General features: G+C 41.1%; 1 protein-coding gene across 4 annotated transcripts in view; it reads left to right on the top strand.

Annotated features, from left to right (window-relative positions):
* rftn1b (raftlin, lipid raft linker 1b) overlaps nt 1–16,377 on the top strand; it is a 64,250-nt gene extending 47,873 nt beyond the window's left edge. For 3 of the 4 annotated variants that reach the window (XM_088307509.1, XM_088307507.1, XM_088307508.1), the window contains exons 7-10: nt 2,527–2,636; nt 6,613–6,716; nt 11,156–11,231; nt 11,690–16,377. In XM_088307509.1, coding sequence (XP_088163635.1) covers nt 2,527–2,636; nt 6,613–6,716; nt 11,156–11,231; nt 11,690–12,211 — 812 coding nt within the window. In that variant the 3' untranslated portion in view covers nt 12,212–16,377. The remainder of the gene's footprint in view (nt 1–2,526; nt 2,637–6,612; nt 6,717–11,155; nt 11,232–11,689) is intronic. The other variant, XR_015845670.1, reaches the window with a different exon arrangement.
* The last annotated feature ends 2,998 nt before the right edge of the window (nt 16,378–19,375 follow it).

The following is a 19,375-nucleotide window of genomic DNA, read 5'->3' as shown; positions in this document are numbered from 1 at the left end:
TCATGTTGAACATTTCTTAATTAAGCATGAATTATAATATATAATATAATCAGATTGTCTTAAATTGAAATTAAATTACCATATTTAATTAACATTTCAAAATAACTTTAACATTAACTTCATGTTCTTCAAGTGCGCTTTCGTTGAAGATCGCGATAAAAAAAATGACATTCATTTAAATACAATGTGTCGAGTGCTGACATCCAGACTGATCGAGGCGAGTAACAAACATCTGCAAAGTAAAAAAAAATAAATAAATAAAAGAAGCCAACATTTATGTCCCGACAAGGCAACCGGCACTGAGCTAATCCTTTTGTTACGCATCACAAGCTGTGTAGGACTAGCAAAGGATTAGCCTCCATCCACAAACACTACTCTCGCTGTTGCGCTTCTTGCTTACTTTTTTATTATCATCTATGGCAGGAAATAATCACGATTTGGATGTATTATTGAATTAACTATGGAATATATTTTTTAGGTACTTGAAACGGTCATTATATTAGAAACGGCCATCAGAATGATGTCATCTACAAGCACAACGACAAACATTGTCGCTGTCAAGTGAGATTATAAAACTATTTTAGACACAAGTAGTGCTTTGTCACCATCTGATGGCACGCGGGGTGCCAAGGAACTCTATTGAAGTGAGTCAAGAGCTAACTGCTGATTTTCCACCATGCTTTGCGGAAAAGTGGCGCTTCGTGGTTTGCTGCCATCTGGTAGCACCTTGCTGCCAACGAACTAGGTTGAAGTGAGTTGAGAATCTTCATTTGGACATAAGTAGTGCTTTTAAGTAATCATTTGGAGTCTACAGGCAATTGTAGACCTTATACAGGAAGGAATCCATCTTTACTATTCGCGGCCATGCCAAGTCTGCCTAGCAACAAGGATTGCCAGCCTATCTACCAGCTGGGCACACACACACACACACACACACACTCACACACACACACACCCCCACGTTTACCACATTCTGTCCACTCTGTGAAATATAAATGAGCTGTCAGCGCCGGTCCCGGCCTCCATTTTGAAATGGGCAGACATGACCTGGTCACACGCTGTCTCCGAGCTTTAATGCGCGCACACTAATGAGCACAAAATGATATATATTTCATTTTTCATTTCACATGGTCATTTATTGATGATTAACCACCCATAATGCATCAGCATTCACCCAGCGGTGCGGCATTCTCCTGTAAATATGCGTCACTCAGACGGGCAGAACTCCGTCCAGAACTCGCTCATGCCCCTTTCACGCTGGCTTCCCTGCAAATTGACGATTCCAATTAAAAACTGTCGAACTTGTATTAATAGGCGTGTGCTTCACTAGCAAATATCACTGCTCAACAATTTTTTAATTTATTTTTTTTATCATAAGTGCAATAAACTTTTCAAGATTCTTTTTTTTTTGTTCTCCTTTTAAATCTACTGTAATTATTTCCTTATTTCTAAATATTTAGTGAACCCCTACATTTTCACGGTTTGGTGAATTCACCTATTCGCATATTTTTTTTTGGGGGGGGGGTAGCCTTTCCCCCGTTGTCCACCTGTATAGCCTAAAGACCCGTGCAAAACATGTCCTTGGCAAATTTTGCCATCCTCACTTGGTCCATGAAGGACACAGTGCAGCGTGTTGATTGGCTGACAGAGAATGGTCTCTTCCAGAATGGGTAGAGGACCAAAAAAAAAACAGCTCATGTCTGGAGGCTTGAATAGTATGGAACGGGGGTCTTGGGGGGGGGGGGGGTCTGGAGTGAACAATGTCTGCATTTGAGCGAGCCAGCAGATGTCTGAAACATCTTCAATTGAGAGTGCACCAGCCCTAATTAGGTTTTGGGCTTGGGGGGGGGCATCTATATGAATCCTCTCGCTGTCTGTCTGCTTTTCTATCCTCCTTCCTGTCGCTCCAGCCACAGGCACCGCCCCTCCCACCTCCCAACACTATTATTGGGGTCTCGTAATGAAATGTGGAGTGTCTTGTGTTGCGTCTGGGCTCCGGCAAACTGTATTAGTGTGGAAATGGCAGGGCAGTAATGAGAAAGCACTCAGGGCCAGCCTGGATGACCGTGTGTGTGTGTGTGTGTGTGTGTGTGTGTGTGTGTGTGTAGGTTTCAAAGGCATAACAAGAGACATGGGGGGGGTTATATACGAGGGTCACGAAGGCCAGTCTGTCTGGGATGTGATGCAGAGGAAACGTATCAGCATTGGAGCATATATGAGATCATGTGACTCGGTCACCCCCTTTTTGCACCGCCTGTCAAAGCCGGCTGTTTTCCGCATCGTATCCGAAAATAAAAAAAAATTTAAAAAATGCATTTACATGGGTTCAGACTGACCCTAAATGGTCACTGCTAAAATCTGGAAAAATGCAGGTATATTTTTCATTGACCCGTGCATTTAGAAGCTGTAAATTTGAAAATTATTACAACCGTATTTTTATGTCCCATTGATTGGGTTTTCCTCGAGAAAATCCTTGTCCATTATATTTGTTCTTGGTTGTTCATCTTTCTTCCTTCCTCTTTGCAGATGTGCTTCCCAAGTCAGTGGAAAGCGTCTTCGTGTTCCAGGAAGCCGGCGAGGGCGAAGCCAACACCACCTACGACGCCATCGTGGTGGAGCAGTGGACCGTCATTGACGTCAGTGCAATTTTCGCGTTGATTTTGATTTTAACGACGGGACTTTGGTCGGATTTCGCTTGTGTTTCTTGTCGCCTGAAAAAATCTTGCAGGTGTCAGAGCAATTTTGGTTGGGACCATCAGTCAACCACATTTGTGCATTATCTCGTCGTTGATTATCTGCGACAAGTTTCGCTCTTTTTTTTTTATTCGTAATTTGATGTTTATATCGTACATTCACGTTGTGATTTGTGCAAAATGACTTCATCTCAGATGTCCTCCAATCTGATAAAACCCCAAAACATTGCAGCTAAAAAAACAAAACAAGAAAGTTAAAAAACAACAAGAAGAACCCTGATCAAAACCCTATTGAACATCTTGGGGGGTTTTCATCCTTTAATGCAACAAAAGCAACATTTGTATATATATATATATATATTTTTTTATCTTCTTCCCCACTTTTGTTGGTTTTAAGATTGCTTCGATTGTTTGTGGAATGAAACAATGAAACATGCAGTACATCTTATTGACATATTGACTCTATGTATGTGCGTACGCACGCACGTCCGTGTGTGTCTGTCACAGTAAACAAGCTCTTATCTGCTCCCGATTATATCTTCCGTCAGCAAAGGTTTGGTGTTAAAATGGATTTCTGCCCAGTGTGTTTAAAAAGCTGTGTGGTTGCCTTCTTGTCCATGTGTGTACTACATGGGGTGTGTGCGTGTGTGTGTGTGTGTGCGTGTGTGTATACAGATGCTATCTCGCTAATGGAATTTAGACTTTTCTAAGTGAGAAAGGACGTTTCCTTGTCCCACCATTTGGCTTGTGGTCTGCTGGTGCTCTGGCGGTCTTAACGAGCTAATAGCGACTTTGGCGAATTCGTGGAAGTGCAGCCGATCACGCAGGGAACATTCGTGTTCACTGCTTTTTATATCGGCAGCCTCTTGAAATAGCTAAAGTCATGTTTTTGTTTTTTTTTTATGTTACGCATTGTTTAGTCAAACGCAACAATGTTCCTCCAAACCACATGAATGAATCAAACAAAAGTCTCCTATTTTATTTCTCTTCCAACATTTGAAAATCCACCCGCAAGCTAATAAAAAATTAGCATCGACGTTACGGTAATTTGTACCCTGAACAATCTGAAACTGCTGTTTCGCACGGTTTAGTCTGGCCACTGCTTGAAAGTTGCGCAACTTTGGCCATCTTTGTTGCCAATATTGGATGAAAAAAAGTCTTTGAAAATTCATAATTTGGAGAATATTCGCTGTCGTTTCATGTTATTTAGTTGTCAACCCACTTGCATTACTCTTCATTGACTTGGAGCGCTCCTCTGATTTAAACTTGAAGGCTCCAAAAATGTCTTTAAATCCATCACAATATTTCCCTCCAAAAAAAAAAAAAATATCATGTTCAACCCGATTTTATGAGCCTTAATCCATTTTCCAGTTTTCGCCTTACAAGAAGCTCTTAGTGGTTGCTGGCGAGCATTGTTCCTTCCTTCTTATCGAACTGGTAAAAGCTGACAGGCCGAGCGCGACCTCTCACGTTGAGCGGCGGTGCAAATTAGCCCCGCTGCTATCTGGGTCGCCTCTTCTCTCACCTCCGCCAGGCAGAACTGAGATATCACACGCAAGCTGGTGACGTGTTTGGCGTCAGTACAAATATTCACAAAACAAAAAAATCTTTTTTATACATTAACTTAATACAGGCGTGGGCAAACTACGGCCCCTGGGCCACATGCGGCCCGTTAAACGTTTTAATCCGGCCCGACAAACTTGAAAAAAAATCGAATGAATAAACCTTGTTAATGTTTTATTTTCTAAATACTGGGATTTTTCAAATACATATATTTTGTTGTAATGCTTTTGTTCAAGTTCATTTCAAATTATTATTGTTTTGGTTTTTTTTTTCTCCGATGAGGTGAGGTTACCAAAACATTCCATCCATCGGCTCCTCGGTCAAATTTGAGAACCCATTGTGGCCCGCCAATCTAAAAGTTTGCCCACCCCTGCTATAATAAATGTTTTAATCATTTCAAGTGTGTTTCAAGTTAAAAGGTGTTTAAAGTGTGTGGGAGTTATTGAAAAAAAATGTCATTTGGATGTTTGGATTGCCAGGTGATATTTTTCTTCTTTTACATTTTCATTAAAATAATCATTTTCTGTTGTGCTTTTTTATAAAGTTTCTCTAAAAAAAAAAAACATCAAACCTGCAGAAGCCTGAGCAGATGTGTCATCTTTAAACAAAACCCGATGAAACTCAAAACTCCCGCATGAATAAAAATGAAGGCGCAGCGCGCGAGCGAACGAACGCAAAAACAAGCTGAACTTTGACGTGGTTTGTGACAGACGACTTTTTTTTTTTTTTTTTTTTTTTTTGACTGGAGGCGAAGGTTTAACGCCGTTGACATCTGAATGCAAAATGTGTGCAGTTGTTTACTTGCCGAACACGTTTGCTGCTTATCACTTATTTCTCTTGCCTGACATTTTTATGTTTATTTTTCCGCTTTCCCTCACGGCTGCGTTTGGCTCATACGTCACTGAATGAGTTTCAATTGCATTTAAATCTTTGTGATGTTTGACATTTATTGTGTGTGTCTGTTTTCCGGGCCTCATTACCTTTTTCCATTTATTTGTCTTATCAAAGTGCATTAATTCAAACTTGATTTGCTTCATTTCCCGTTGAGGCTACAAGTTCCTTTTATTCCGTTTTGCTACGTGCATTTCAGCATCAGTCAATTTACAAGAAAAATGCCGCCATTTGATTTTATCTCATACACTTTGGCTTGCTCAGAACTTGGATTCAATTAAGAATTCCACAGAGTGAAGAAGGAAGCGTTTGCATGAAAACGAATGAGACGGCTAGAAAATGTTCACATTTTACTTGATTTAATTCATTTCTGCCCACTAAAAAGTTGGATTAAAGGTGACGTACGCCGTAATGCACGTCTGACCTTTGAAAAGTTGGATGCATCTTTTGTCGTTTTCTGCAAATTAGTCTGCGCCAGCTCTTCAATTTTTATGAGAGGTCCACTTAGTCATATCTGGTGAGAATTCCACTCAGTCAATCACGAGACAAGCACAAATGACGCAAAACATTCGCTAAATCTCATCGTTACGACGTCAAATCTTGCAAGAAATGGATTAAATCACGCAAGATAAACTCAAATCTCACACGAGAGAGACGGCCTGGAATATTCCCAGACAAGCAAAATCACGCTATACGCAAGTCAAATGTCAAGAGAATTCCGATAAATCACGAAAGACTACCACAAATCACGCTACAATTCCGATAAATCAGAAATATCAAATGAAGTGAGAATCCCGCAAAATTAAAAAAAAAAATCACGTCTTTTAATTAAATTGGATTTAAATTGAATTATTTAATAAATAATAATTCAGCTAAATTACACAAAAGTTCAGTTACATCATACGAGGAAACCTACAAACCCCCAGAATTTATTTTAAAATATCCTGAAAATTCTGTTAAATTTCTTTGGTTAAATCTCACGAAATTCTTTTAAATTTCCCAAGACTTCTGTTCATTCTTGCAAGCTTCTGTTAAATCTCACACGTGACAACTTCAAATCTCGAGACTTCTGCTCTTCCTTTGGAATGCGCATAGTTTTTAAGTGAAAATGATTTCCCAAAATAAATGTATAGCTAGAGCCTGATCGTGAGGCATCTCATACCCCCCCCCCCCCCCCCCCCAAAAAAAGCAAGCAGCAAGACATGAACCACCAAACCACAAAGTGAGCAGTTTCCCTGAGCAGCCCGTTTGTTCAAGGTCTTGGTGTGCTGACAAACTCTTGTCATCAGCTCAGCGCGTTGCTATGTTGACTCATAGGAACCGCGGATTTTCTGCACTGCTTGATTTCAGTTTTCAAACCAATGCAGCAAATTCCAACTCGACGCCCTCGATATGCATAATCACATGCGAGAGTTGCACGGTGGAAGCTTGATGCTAATAAGCCGCGTGTGTCTTTTCCACGCAGGGTTTGCAGGTGAAGGCTGATTACGTTCCCCTGCTGCAGTCTTTGGCTTTGTACGGTTGGAGACTCACCTGTGTGCTGCCAACACCAGTCATCAAGACCAACAGGTAATCATCCATGACGTTTGGCCGCAGTAACTCCACCTTCTATTGGGGGAAAATTCAGACCATTTAGAAACTTCAAATTTGGCAGCTGTGTCTATCAGGGGTAGACTCACCAAAACGTCTCAACAAGTCATTTTGGATGCCCGCACTACGAGGTGCATGTTATCATGCTAGCTCGCGCAGGCTAGCATCCATGCTGATAGCTGTTCGTAACAACTCAGACAGATCAGAGATGCCATGGCAAAACGTCTAATTGACAATGTCAGGGGAGGAATGTCACTGGTCACCACGCTCCTTAGAGTCACGGTTTCAAATCAAAACCATAAATATCACTGAACAGCATACAAGCAAACAAAGGAAACAAAGAAATAAAATTAACACAAAACATGCATCTCTCATGCCATCTATATACCCAAAAGAAATAAAAATAACAAAGAAACACTACTGAGGCATTCTGGGAGCTTATCAGCCTCAGCCAATCAGATGGCTGGTTAGCTAGATGTGAGTGGTGTGCTTTGGGCAGTTTTTTTTTTTTTTTTGCAGTCTGTTGCCTAAACCTGTGATGTTTCTTGCTTGCAATAACATGAATGATAAGACGGGCTACGATCTTAAAAGACACATGACGTCTGCAATTTTTGCTTGAAGCTTGTCTTAGCCATTTCTCAAACCTTTAATGGCAAACGCTCCCAAAAGTGTTTGTCCCATTGCCACTAAATGAAAAAAGGGCAACACAAATTGCGCAGCACTTCGCCGAGTATGTGCCGTGCATCGTGTGACATTTGAAAACTCTTAATAGGTTATCTCCTTCGACGCTTGTTTGTGGCCGTCCTGACATTTCTCTCCACCGTCACTTGGCCTAAATTGTATGAAGTGGAACGTAACCAGCTTGCACACCTTGTCTTGAGTTGTGGTTCAAACAAACTTCCTGCTCTAAGACGTTGACCTAAATCTGCTTCTCAGTAACTTTTAAAGCAGAGCAGCTGCCGCCCGTCACAGGAAAATCTCCGCGCGGAAACGCTTTCTCGGCTGAGCCCGCACTGACACGTCGCTCGTGGCTGCGACGGCGACATCCGCTTTTGGTTAAGAGGAGGAACTTGGTGACATAAGCATCATGTGCGAAAGCTTCTAACGCCTAAATGAAAACTCACCAGAGCTTACAATTCCTGTCTGTCGGCTTCTTGCCTTCGAATGAGATGATTCTCTGCAATGTCAGTGTTGAATCCTTTTTTTTTTTTTTTTTTTTTTACACCGCCCATCAAAACCTTCCTGTGTGTAACCTCGACGAAAGTGTGCGGTTTACCACTTGAGACTTCTATGTTCGAAGCAACTGTCGCCACGCATCTAATTATCTCAATAGGCAAACCTGCATATAAAACCTCTGATTATAAATGTCTTAAAAATATAAAAAACCTGGAAATGGATTTTATCATCTGTAAGGATGATATCATAGCAGCAATATTTCAGTATAAACCCACCAACAGCATGCACTGTTTTTTTTTGTTTTTGTTTTTTTTTTATTTCCACCCAGTCTGTTGTAAACAGTTCATAAAACAGTCCAGTCAGTCCATATTTCCCGTGACAAAAAGCTGCGATGGCTCCCACTAATGCTGAGAAGTGTTCCATATTTCCATCACGCACACTGACCGAGTGTTTTTCTTTTCCACTTTTGCAACTGATTCGTTATCTCACAAAGCACCCCCCGCGCCCCATCCCACCCCCCCTTTTCCACGCAAATTGCCTGCACGCCGCAACGCAACAAGGCTAATTAATCAAGCCGGCCTAGATCGAGTACAACAAGCAGCTTATTTCTCACCCAGCCTGCAAACAGTTTGATGATACATTTCACACCGCTACTCATTAGGCTTGTTTGTGCGGCGGCTACTGCTCGCTCGCTCATTGAAACAACGTGTCTGCAAATGGGTTTTTTTTTTTTTTTTTTGGGGTTCTCATCTGAAATGGAGAGTAGCTTGGGTGGCGTCTCCGCGCAACATTAACCCAGACGCTCGTCTCGCCTTGGTTGCGTTCAATTAGTGTCGCTGGTGATTACATTTTGGAGGCATGAAGTCATTTCTCATTGGTCGCCTAATTAAAAAAATAAATAAAAATAAATAAAATAAATCATAGACACACAAAAGCCTTGTTCGATTGATGATTGCATAGACGAAACAAAAGCTCATTATGACGACAAGAAAGATCAAGTAGCCCAGTCGACCTGATGTCAGTCAATACCACAGGAGCTTTTAAATTGATACGTAATTTATGTCGGTTTGACAAGCAGTGAAGAAGTGTTAGGAGTGTAAAGCTTGGCATCATCGTGCTTGAACATATCGGCCTGTGAAGCCGTTCTTACTGAAAACTCGATGTAATAGATCATTTTTTTCAGTCAGAAAATCTGAAGATTTGAAAACTCCACCTGGTCGGCAGACCAAAGGCACCGGGGCAGCTGCGTAAGGATGGAGGAGCTCAGAGTGCCGTTTAAAAATTGGAAGACAAATTGAAGTATCTTCAAATGAACTCTAAAATACACCAGTGAAGACTCCCTCTTCCGAGCTCCTTTCAGGAGACGAACAGCAGCATTTTGCAGCAACTGGAAATGCTTGATGGAGGACTGGCTGACTCCCAAAAATAAAGTGCATTATAACGATCTAGCCGAGATGGAATGAAGGCATTGATTTCTCTTTCTAGGTGCTACTGGGAAAGGAACCTTTTTTTGGTGACTTTGCATTGGATTTTTTTTTTTTTCTTTGAAGCCTTCTTCCATGTTGCATTTATATGCTACCACCTCCGGATCTATTCACTAGTGTGTCAACGTGAAGTCTTCGGAGCGCACAAAGGTCTGTCATTTCCTCAACAAGCCGGACTGAAGTTTCCGCTGGGAAAGCGCGCTCGCTTTTTCGCCTTTGATTCCCCAGGAAGCCGTCCGGCATTTCTTGACAACCCAGAAAATAGCTCACCGAGACCGCCTGTGCGAGGAGACCGCTAATGGAAAAAGAGATGTTTTGTGGGGCTTTTTGGGTGGTTTATAGAAGAAGTCTTGCATGTATTTCATGTTGCGAAAGGGAAGATTTGTAGCGGGGCTTTTTGTGTTGCTGATCCGCAGCTCTTATTCGTGGGTGATGTGGACGGCTCCGTTTTAGCCCAAAACGGGGAGGATGGAACATGAAAGCTATCGAGCAGAAGAAAACAATAAAGCTGTCAACATCAGCCTGTCGCGTTCCATTTATTTAAAAAAAAAAAAACAGAGCAGACGTCTCGTTAATGAGAGCGGCAGAACGAAAGAATGAAAAGGAGCAGGATCATAGAGAGGCGCCGACCCAAAACCTGGCACGGGCCCGTGTGGAAGCGATAGAAGCTTTTGTTACGTCGGAAAGAAGACGCTCAAAAACAACACGTCGGCGTCGTGAAAGTGGCGTTGACGAATGACGGCAGTTAAGAGGGCCCCGGTTCAGCGAAACCGGCGGATAAGAGCGGCCGTCAAGTCACCTGCTTATCAAGAGTCTCAAATCCAGACAGGACCCGAGTTTATCTTGCTACAATACTCCAAATGGCAGGAATCGTCCAAAACTGATTCACATCGACGATGACAGGAGAATTTTTTTGGGGGGATCACTCCTTGCACGTTATGTTACTCGGCATTTATTTGTACTTGGTGTCTGTACTTTTAAACCAACGATCTCGTCTTTTTGGACCCTGAACCGGTGTCAAGTGACTCATTATTTTGACTGCCAGCATAGAAACAAAGTTTCAAGGCATTTGGTGCACAGAGCTGCAGGTTCCAATCCCCTTTCGCAATAAAACAAGTTCTTTAATTAGGACTCCTGATATTGTCTCAAAGGCTGTGTTTGTTTTCTTGGAAGCTGTAGGCCACAGGTGTCAAACTCTGGCCCAGGGGCCAAATTTGGCCCGCGGTTTAATTAGATTTGGTCCGCGGGGCGATTCCAAATGACTACTAGACCATTTTACATTCCAAATGATAATAGTCATTTTAAAAAGTAAACATTGTATTGCATTAATAAAACCACTTATAATAAAAAAAAATAATAAAAAATCTGCATTTATATTGTTTTTAAAATATTAAGTGCTGTCCCGCGGCTTTAAGGTTTAGTTTTAGTTTTTTTTTTACTATTTGAGTTCGATACCCCTGCTGTCGGCTCTTCTTCTGTCCCATTATTTGGCCAAAGATGTGTTTTTGCAAGCTTGTGGGTATACGTTTTTTTTTTTTTTTTTTTTAACTTTGTATCATGTGTCCAATACGATCTGTATATACAGAGGCACAACCAAATGCTCCAGATTTTCGACTTTTACCAAATCGCTTGGGCACCGGTCCGCAACCCGGTAGTTTGGTGACGTAGATCTGAAGGCCTCAACACACCAATCCGCCGTCGGATAACAAAAACAATTGATGCACACCAAGAAAGTTTCTGTTCTTGTGTCCTCTGCAGCGACGGCAGTCTGGCGACCAAACAGATTGTTTTCCTGCAGCGACCCGTCTTGAGCCGAAAGCAGAAGGAATCCAAGGTACACAAGATCACTTTTTTTTACTCATGACTTACTCTGCCGATGTCATATCTCCGTGGCCGTTTCCTCACTGGTGTTTTTTTCCCATTTACGCCAAACACAATGGCCTCTCTGTGAAGGTAATGGTGAATTCCTCGGAAGTGGGCGAAATGTTTACAGAAGTCGAGATGGACGTTTTTTTTTGTCGATGACCCCCGAATAGTAGTGATAACCCTCGAAGCAAACCTTTGCCGTGAGTGGAATAACATAACGCGGTTAATGGGCCAAAGATTTAGGAGATAGCACCGGTCAACCACATTTCCTGTCTGTTTCTCTGCACTCGTCACCTTGAGATGATTATTTCACTCCACTGACCTCGCCCGTCAAATCTCTTTCAAAAGACAGTAGTGTCTGTATTTTCTTCATCTCCCGTATTGTGTCGAATGTTGCCACGCTAATACAAACTTCCCATTTTGCAGAAACTGATCTTCAAACCTCGCGGCAAGGCCAACAAAAATGGCATGAAAAACAAAGATAGGAAGACAAAACCTAAAGCGGGGAAAGACGTGAAAGTTTCCAATCACAGAGAAAATGTTGGAAATGAGGACGATGAGGCGAGGAATGGTGAGAACGAGAAACCGGACGAGCAAGATGGAAAGATTGAAGGTATGAGCACCGTCAAGGTTGAGACCGTCCAGACAAAAGAGGAAGTAGTAGAAGAGGTCGAAAAGGAAACATCTGAACATGACGAAGAGGAATCGACAGATGCCCAGGAAGCCGTCGAAACTACCTCTGCCGACAAAAACGAGGACGAGCTTGCGGACAAGCAGGAAGTTGAAGCTTTCGTGGAAAACGGCCTAGAAACGGACCAGGATGAAAATCAGGAAAAACCGGACCAGAACCAATGCAAGATTGAAGACTCCGTCGGCCTCGACGTCAAGGACAAGGGGATCGTGTCAGATTCACAGACCGCAACGCCAAACGAAATCCTACAAGAATAGCCGAGACTTGTGGAAACCCTACCTCCAAAACCTTAAACTCAACACAGGGTTGACACCGTACATTTTCGGGACTTGGCGCCTCACCATCTTTCATCCACCGGCTGCTGTATCACCGCACGTTGTGAATGTACCATGTACCCTTGGAGGACCCGACGGAACCGAATGAAGATACTCGGACTCGACTTAGACCGACAAGACTGATGTCCATCGAAAAACTGATTTTGGGACTCCCGTCGATCTCCACTTGCTTCTTGGCCAAGCATCCAAAGAGATGACGACCCTAAGGTCAAGGACAAAAAACAACGGGCAACCTCCGTCATACTACTGACCGCCTAACGACAGAAAAGACTTCTGATTCCTTCAGTTCCGACGACCTGAAGTTGCCTTGACTAAAAGGCCACTACCGGCGGAGGGATTTGTTTGCGACAGGCAATCCAAAGTAGCGTCAAGACATCTTTGGAACGATACAGCGTTGAGGCCTACACTCACCTTGCAGACAGAATGTTCCCAACGAGCAAATTCATGGCAATCCAATGTAGCTTTTACCTTTGAGGATGTATTCCCACTCCGTGTTTGTCGTCAAGTTTGCGGCTATTCGTCAGCCGGACCGTTAGCTGCGGGATGAAGGTTAGCGTTTTTTGCATTTGTGGTGTCTTAGCTGTGCGGTGATTTCAAACGCAGGGAGCCGTTAGGCTGCTGGGTGACCTGAATTTCGGTCCGATCGTGCCGAAGTTGAACCGAACTAACCTAAAATCATAAGTACAGCAAATATGGGTATGAAAATAATTAATATCGGATCCGTGTATATGGATTCGGAAGGCGATGTTACAGTAAGTATTTAAATTGTGGTCCAATTATCAATTGTGTGACTTAAAAGGTTCTGCCTTCGGTAAACACGCCGTTCTAAGTTCATAACGAATTTCTGTTCCTACACATTGAGTTAGCTTGTCCATGAAATGCGCTATCCAAGTAAAGCTGCCTTGCCTTGTCCTATATTGACCGAGTAAGCCAAATTTTGGACTGAAGTCTCTTAAGTCTCAGGCCACAAATATGAAACGATCAAATGAAAAACATTAAGCAGGACGCTAACTGACAAATTCTCGCGCCACTGCGCAAACTAGCTTATTGTACGCCATTCGTAAAGCGCGTCTGACATATTTTCCCAAAAATTCACTTGAGAACCACCTTAAAAAAAAAAAAAATAGATAAAAATACATTTAAAAAAATTCTGGAATGCATTCATGCCGTGAAACCGCCTGGTTGTGAATCGAGCCACCACAAACTCCAAATGAATTGGCTCGTTTTTAAAGTAATGGCCGTTAGCGTGGCTTTTAACTCCGGCTATGTGAGCGCTCCCTCAGCGGGTGTTGTTTGTAACAATCAGTGAGTCGTGAGGTGGCATTTGGTGGCGTTGTGCGGCGAAAGGCTGGACTGCGGGTGGGTCGCCAAGGTGAGAGGTGGGCACGTCCGCTACACGGCTTGATCATTAAGTCGCTAATGGCTTTTGTCAGCGGGACATCGGTCAGGAATCATGAATTTCTTACACCCCGAGAGGGAGGGCTTCACTTTCACTTAGCCGGGGGCGCTGTTGACAATAATGTGCACCCCGGGTACCTCGACAAATAACTTTCGGATGTCACACATCACACAGTTGACGCTTTAATGTGAACTGAATGATTTTGTTTTTTCTGCTTTGATTGTTTTGTTGTTTCAATGTTCCAATTCCACCGAGCTCGATGCGTTGTTGTTTGCTCGTGTGGTGTCCACATGTTGCAAAGATTTGTCTGGTGCTGTTTTTGTGTAGAGCCAAACACATGTGAGACTAGCTTAGCCTTAATGAGCCTAATTGTCTTGACTTTAGTTTTTTTTTTTAATTACCTCTTGGAGGGCTTTCCCAAATGCAAAAAAAAAAAAAAAGCTGAAAAAATTGCGCAGCTTAGCAACACTTGCAATGTTTTGATAATTCATCTTTTTTGCCACCTCCCGCAAAAAAAAAAAAAAAAAAAAAATTTCAAGCGACACAGGCATTCTGCTATTTTATTTTGAAGTGACCAGTTTAGGTTTCGTTTCCAGAGATCTGTACAGACAAACTTGAATTTTCTCAATTTAGCTCCGAAAGCCAATTTCACTTAGCAACAAGAAATTTGTTGAAATCACAGGTTGACCTCCGAAAAAAAATAAATAAAAATGCTTAAAAAGGAAAGTCATTGGTTAGAAGCGGTCAACCGATGGGTCATTTTGGAGGGTCCTTCAAAGACAAACTACTCAAATTTAGACCGCGTAAGTTCCAAAGATGAGTGCCACCGATTTGAAGAATTGTGATTTTCGTCATTTCCCCACAAAGCTATATGACGCATCAAGAATGCTTTTTCAATAATATTTCAATTTACGAATCCACGTTGTTACTCCCGGTCTGAAAATGTTGTCAAGAGCCCGTGATGGAAAAGACGCAGGAGGTCTGGAATTTTGATTTGAAGCAGACATTTTAGGGGCTCATCCCAAAGATATTTTCATCAAACTCGTTAAAAATGTATCCCCTTGCCAAAATTCAATTTGGTAACCTTGTCCATTAAGAGTAGACTCACAAAAAGTCTCCAAATTCCAGACTTTTGGTTCAAATTCTTACTGACGATTTTTTTTTTTCCGATTGCTACCAAATTCGATCTGCGTAAATTAAACCGATTTTTAATGTTGTATTTCGCAATTGGGTTTTTTAGAATTATATATTTGCGACGCATTAGTGATGCTTGTTTTTTCCGTGTTTTGAAGGTGACATCACTGGAGTGTTGGACGAGGGCAGTCCACATTTTAAATATGAATTTCAAGTTTTTCTGATGGTGAGTTGCCTGCTTGCCTGCCCGTAACGAGCGCAAGATGCTTCAAGCTACCTTCCGGGGGTTTCTTGGTTTTAAACTGCGCCCTTGCCGACGGCAAAGTGTGAGGTCATACTTAATGGCAGCCTGGGTTCAAGGGTCACGTTTGGTCATCGGATTGATTTTTTTTTTTTTTTTTCTTTTTCTTCTCCAGTGGAGCAAAGCACTCTAATTGTGTTCCAAGATGTGAAGAACATTCTCTCACCGGTGGAGGGCTTTTGACTGCTCTTGGCTTTTAATGGAATGTTTTATGACATGTTTTACAATGATTTATGCAAATGACGGAGCTCTTCAGAGGCACAGAGCTCATGGAGTTTTCTTTCCACTCTATGCGGGGGTTCGTCGGTTTAGGTGAAATTTGGAACAAAAAACAAAAATCGACATCAGCACTATATTTTAAACGTTAACATCATGAGATGGCAATCAAGCAATAATCAAGAGAATCAAAGAAATAGATTTGGTGATGAGAGGAATCTTAAGCACGGTTTTTCAGATTTGACGCTGATCTTATGAAAACGGTCGTTTTACCGGCATTCCACGACAATAACGGCAATTTCAGCATTCGGCAACGACAAAATCAAACGTTGCCATTTTGAACTTAAGAATATTCTCATGCCAACTAACATGTTATTGTTTAAATGTCCATCGTTGACCGTACGCGTACGTTACAGATTGGACACTACGGGTATTCAACAGACGATCAATGATCCATATGTCATGCTGGTGTATCGGTACCGGATCGTGACAAATTATGATCCGGTACTTTGCGATGTCGATATCTTGTCATATCGAATCAGAAGTTGTCAATATTCCCTCGGGGTATCCATTTATATTCATGGATTTCACTGATGTTTGTTTTTTCTTGTTTATCGGCAACATCCTCGTTTGGCCTTCCCTCCCCTCTCAAGTGACATCATCAAGGTCACATGATAGAGGTTTATTTGTCTTAACATTCCTTTCGGACTGACACGCACGGTCGTAACCTTGACAAACGTTTCCGTCACGAGACCAGCGGAACGCTTTCGTTGCCCGATAAGAGACCTCTGAGACTAGCCCCACCCTAGGGATTGTGGGTAATGGTGTTTTATTTGTTTAGTTTGCCAACAGGAAGGAGACGTTTGAATATTTCATCATTCCAGTTGCCTGTTTGTGTATGAAAAGCTAACATGCCAGTGATGGTGTTCAAGTATTCTTTATGTTTGCTGTCCCGTCCATCAACGTTGTTATTATTGCTCACCGCCGCCGCTGCAGCTGTACAATTTGTATATTATAAAAGTATTTATATTTAATGTCCACATGTGTGATTCTTCATTGTGTTCCGAAACAACGCCACGACCTTTGATGTCTATCGTACATGTTATTAATACAGTAATATTTTATCGTATAATATTTGGAGGCAAAATATAACACAAAAAAAAGCTCCTTGAAGCCCTACAGATATGATTTTCAATTTTTGAATTTTCCACATTCAAAAGTAAGACCAGAAATTAAAAGATTATATTTGGCAAAATTAAAAAATATATAAATAAAATAAAACAATCAACAATTCTGACATGAATGAAAAAAATACGTATATAGAAATACAAAGTATGTATTTGAAGTCACGTTTGCGCAACAATGTTTCTCAGCAGTTTCAGTTTCAATACATTTATTGTGTGATATTTTGTTTAAAAAGAAAAAAAAATGACAGCAGTTTACATTGAGGAGGTTGTATGAACCTTTGCCTAAAATGGCAACACTATAGTATTATTTTTTTTAAAAGAAATACATTTATGCGTGTTTTTACACAACCAAGTTCAATTTTGGTATTAAAAAACGCTTCTTATGTGTTATGTAATATATTGTGATCTTTAATAAAAATTTGCAATTTGTAAGAAATTTGTAATTTAGTAGTTTTCAAACTGCAGTAAGAAAATCCCAAATCTAAATTAGTTCCTTAAAAAAAGCATTATTAAATTGCATACCTGCTTTCAAGTCTTGTAAAATTATCTTTTTTTTTTATCTTTTAGGGTTGTCATGCTTGGTTTCCACATACAATTTTATAAAGCAATAACCTTTAGAGAGTTTCTTATAAATGATTCCTTCATTAACTAGTAAAAATTATAGGTTATGGATGGGCTATTATATAAATTGCAGAAATTATTAACGCATACCACAACAATTCTATTACATTTTTTACTCTCGTGTCTTCATCAAATAATCACATTAGCATTCTATGACACGTTTTGTTGATGGCATCATTAAACCGGGACGTCATTAAAAGTGCATTTGGGCCTCTATTTTGCTCACAAAAAGGTCAAAAGTTTGCATCTTGCACTGATGGGATATTTGCGCCATTGTTGCACCGCAGCATGGCACCCAAGGGCCGCATTACACACGTGCACGCATTCAGTGTATGAACACACAAATGTGGCTTGTAAAAGTGGAACAAAGAGGACGAATGCAGGCAGGAGAACCATGAGCGTCCATCACACTCCCATTTGTTTCTGTATGGAAGTGAAAATCCTAATCATGCCACCAGGCCCCAGCAATATTTCAGCCCAGATAATAACATGGCTCGGAGTTATGAAGGGCCCACAAGGCCAACTCGATCCATACTGCTCGCAGACTAAAAGATCATTAAGACCAAAGCCCAAACAGCAAAGCACTATCCTGCCTGCATTGATTGATTGCTAATTGAAGACATTGACGAGTCCATCACACGCACATTTGAGACATCATGAAAGGTTTGCATGTCTATTACGCACGAGCCGCAGGAACCGATAGAATCGCACACATCTCAACTAAATACTATATTTTCAACAATAGTCATTCTTTCAAAAGACTTCTAGTCAAAGGGTGAGAATAATTGACACCAAGGGGAATAAAAACACTAAAACTGGTCAATGTGCAGCTCCAAAATTCAAATCAGGCCATTTAAAAAAAAAAAAAAAACGTATTTTTATTATACTGGATATGACCGATTGGTTTTGGTACTTGTCTCCCTCAATGCCACAGTGCCCTCTAGTGGACAACGGGGGCACAACATCAAAAGCAACACGTATCGAATTTAGAATTTTACAAACGTCAATTTAAGGAGTTCAAAAAACTAAATTATAAATTAAAAGGTACATGCATATTTTTAGGGACATGAAGTCAGTCATTAACTAAAAATATATGTAACAATAATTCGGGTCGTGTATCAGATTACTTATTTGATTTAGCTCCCACTTTGATCTCTCTGACATGGGTCCTTGAGAGTTTTTCGTGGGTCCTGCTACGATCAGGGGCACCGAAAAAGGGGGGAATAAAGACAAGGAATCTAGGGGTCCATGATCGACAGGGGCCCAGAATGGCCCCTGATAAAATTCTAATCCTGACAAAAATAATATCACACTCAGTAATAAAGGTACAATTACCCAAATATATCATTTGCATTGCATTGTGCAAGTGTTTTTGTTTCGGAAACTTTGATCGAGTTTCAATACATTTACTATCAGACTTGATGTGGCGTAATGAGGTCACATGGGGATGTTATGAAAATGTGATGTCACTAATGTTGGTAGAGGAGGTACATTAGAGACATGACACAGCTATGTGACATCACTCACTTTAAAGGAGCTGCTGGCAGTGACAACAACTACAGTACAAAGTCATTTCCTAAATCCATTTTTAAAAAATGTTGAAAAAATAGTCTATCAATTCCTTTTTTTTTTCATGCTGCCAATGGTGGATGTGTTTCATTTATTTGGGTCTGCCATGAAAGGAAAATGGCTGCCGAGCAGGTTCGTAAGCAATCAATAATGGCTAATGAAGGTTTCCACACCTCCACGCTCTCTGACTCAGGCCTGTGAGGAACACAAGATTGAAAACCAAACGCTGACTTAAAAGCTTAGTTGAAAAAAAAAAAAAAAAAAGAACTAATAATGTTTGAAACCCATACTTTGAAATCATAACATTGTCTTGAAACCACTATTTGGAGCCCTACGGTCTTGGAGCCGTACTTTGAAGCTCTTATCTATCGTAAAGTTACAATAACTTTAAACCCCGGCCCAAATTTGACCAGACCTGAAAAGCTTTGAAACCCTAACGATAATCTTGACACCGTAATTTGAAACACAGATTTACTTAAAAATCCAATCTTGGCCCAAATCCCTAATTTATAAAACCCTAACCCTAACGGCTGAACCTTATTTGAAACCCTAAAACTGACTTCAAACCCAACTTGAAACCCTAACCCTGGCTTGACACCCTATCTTAAACCATGAAACCTGGTTTTAAAACCTCACCGTGTCTTGAAACTCGAATTTAA

The sequence above is a fragment of the Idiotropiscis lumnitzeri genome, chromosome 10 (assembly GCF_059441095.1).
Source record: "Idiotropiscis lumnitzeri isolate Australia: NSW breed Sydney's pygmy pipehorse chromosome 10, RoL_Ilum_1.0, whole genome shotgun sequence".
Lineage (NCBI taxonomy): Eukaryota > Metazoa > Chordata > Actinopteri > Syngnathiformes > Syngnathidae > Idiotropiscis > Idiotropiscis lumnitzeri.
This window is presented reverse-complemented; position numbering and strand designations above follow the sequence as displayed.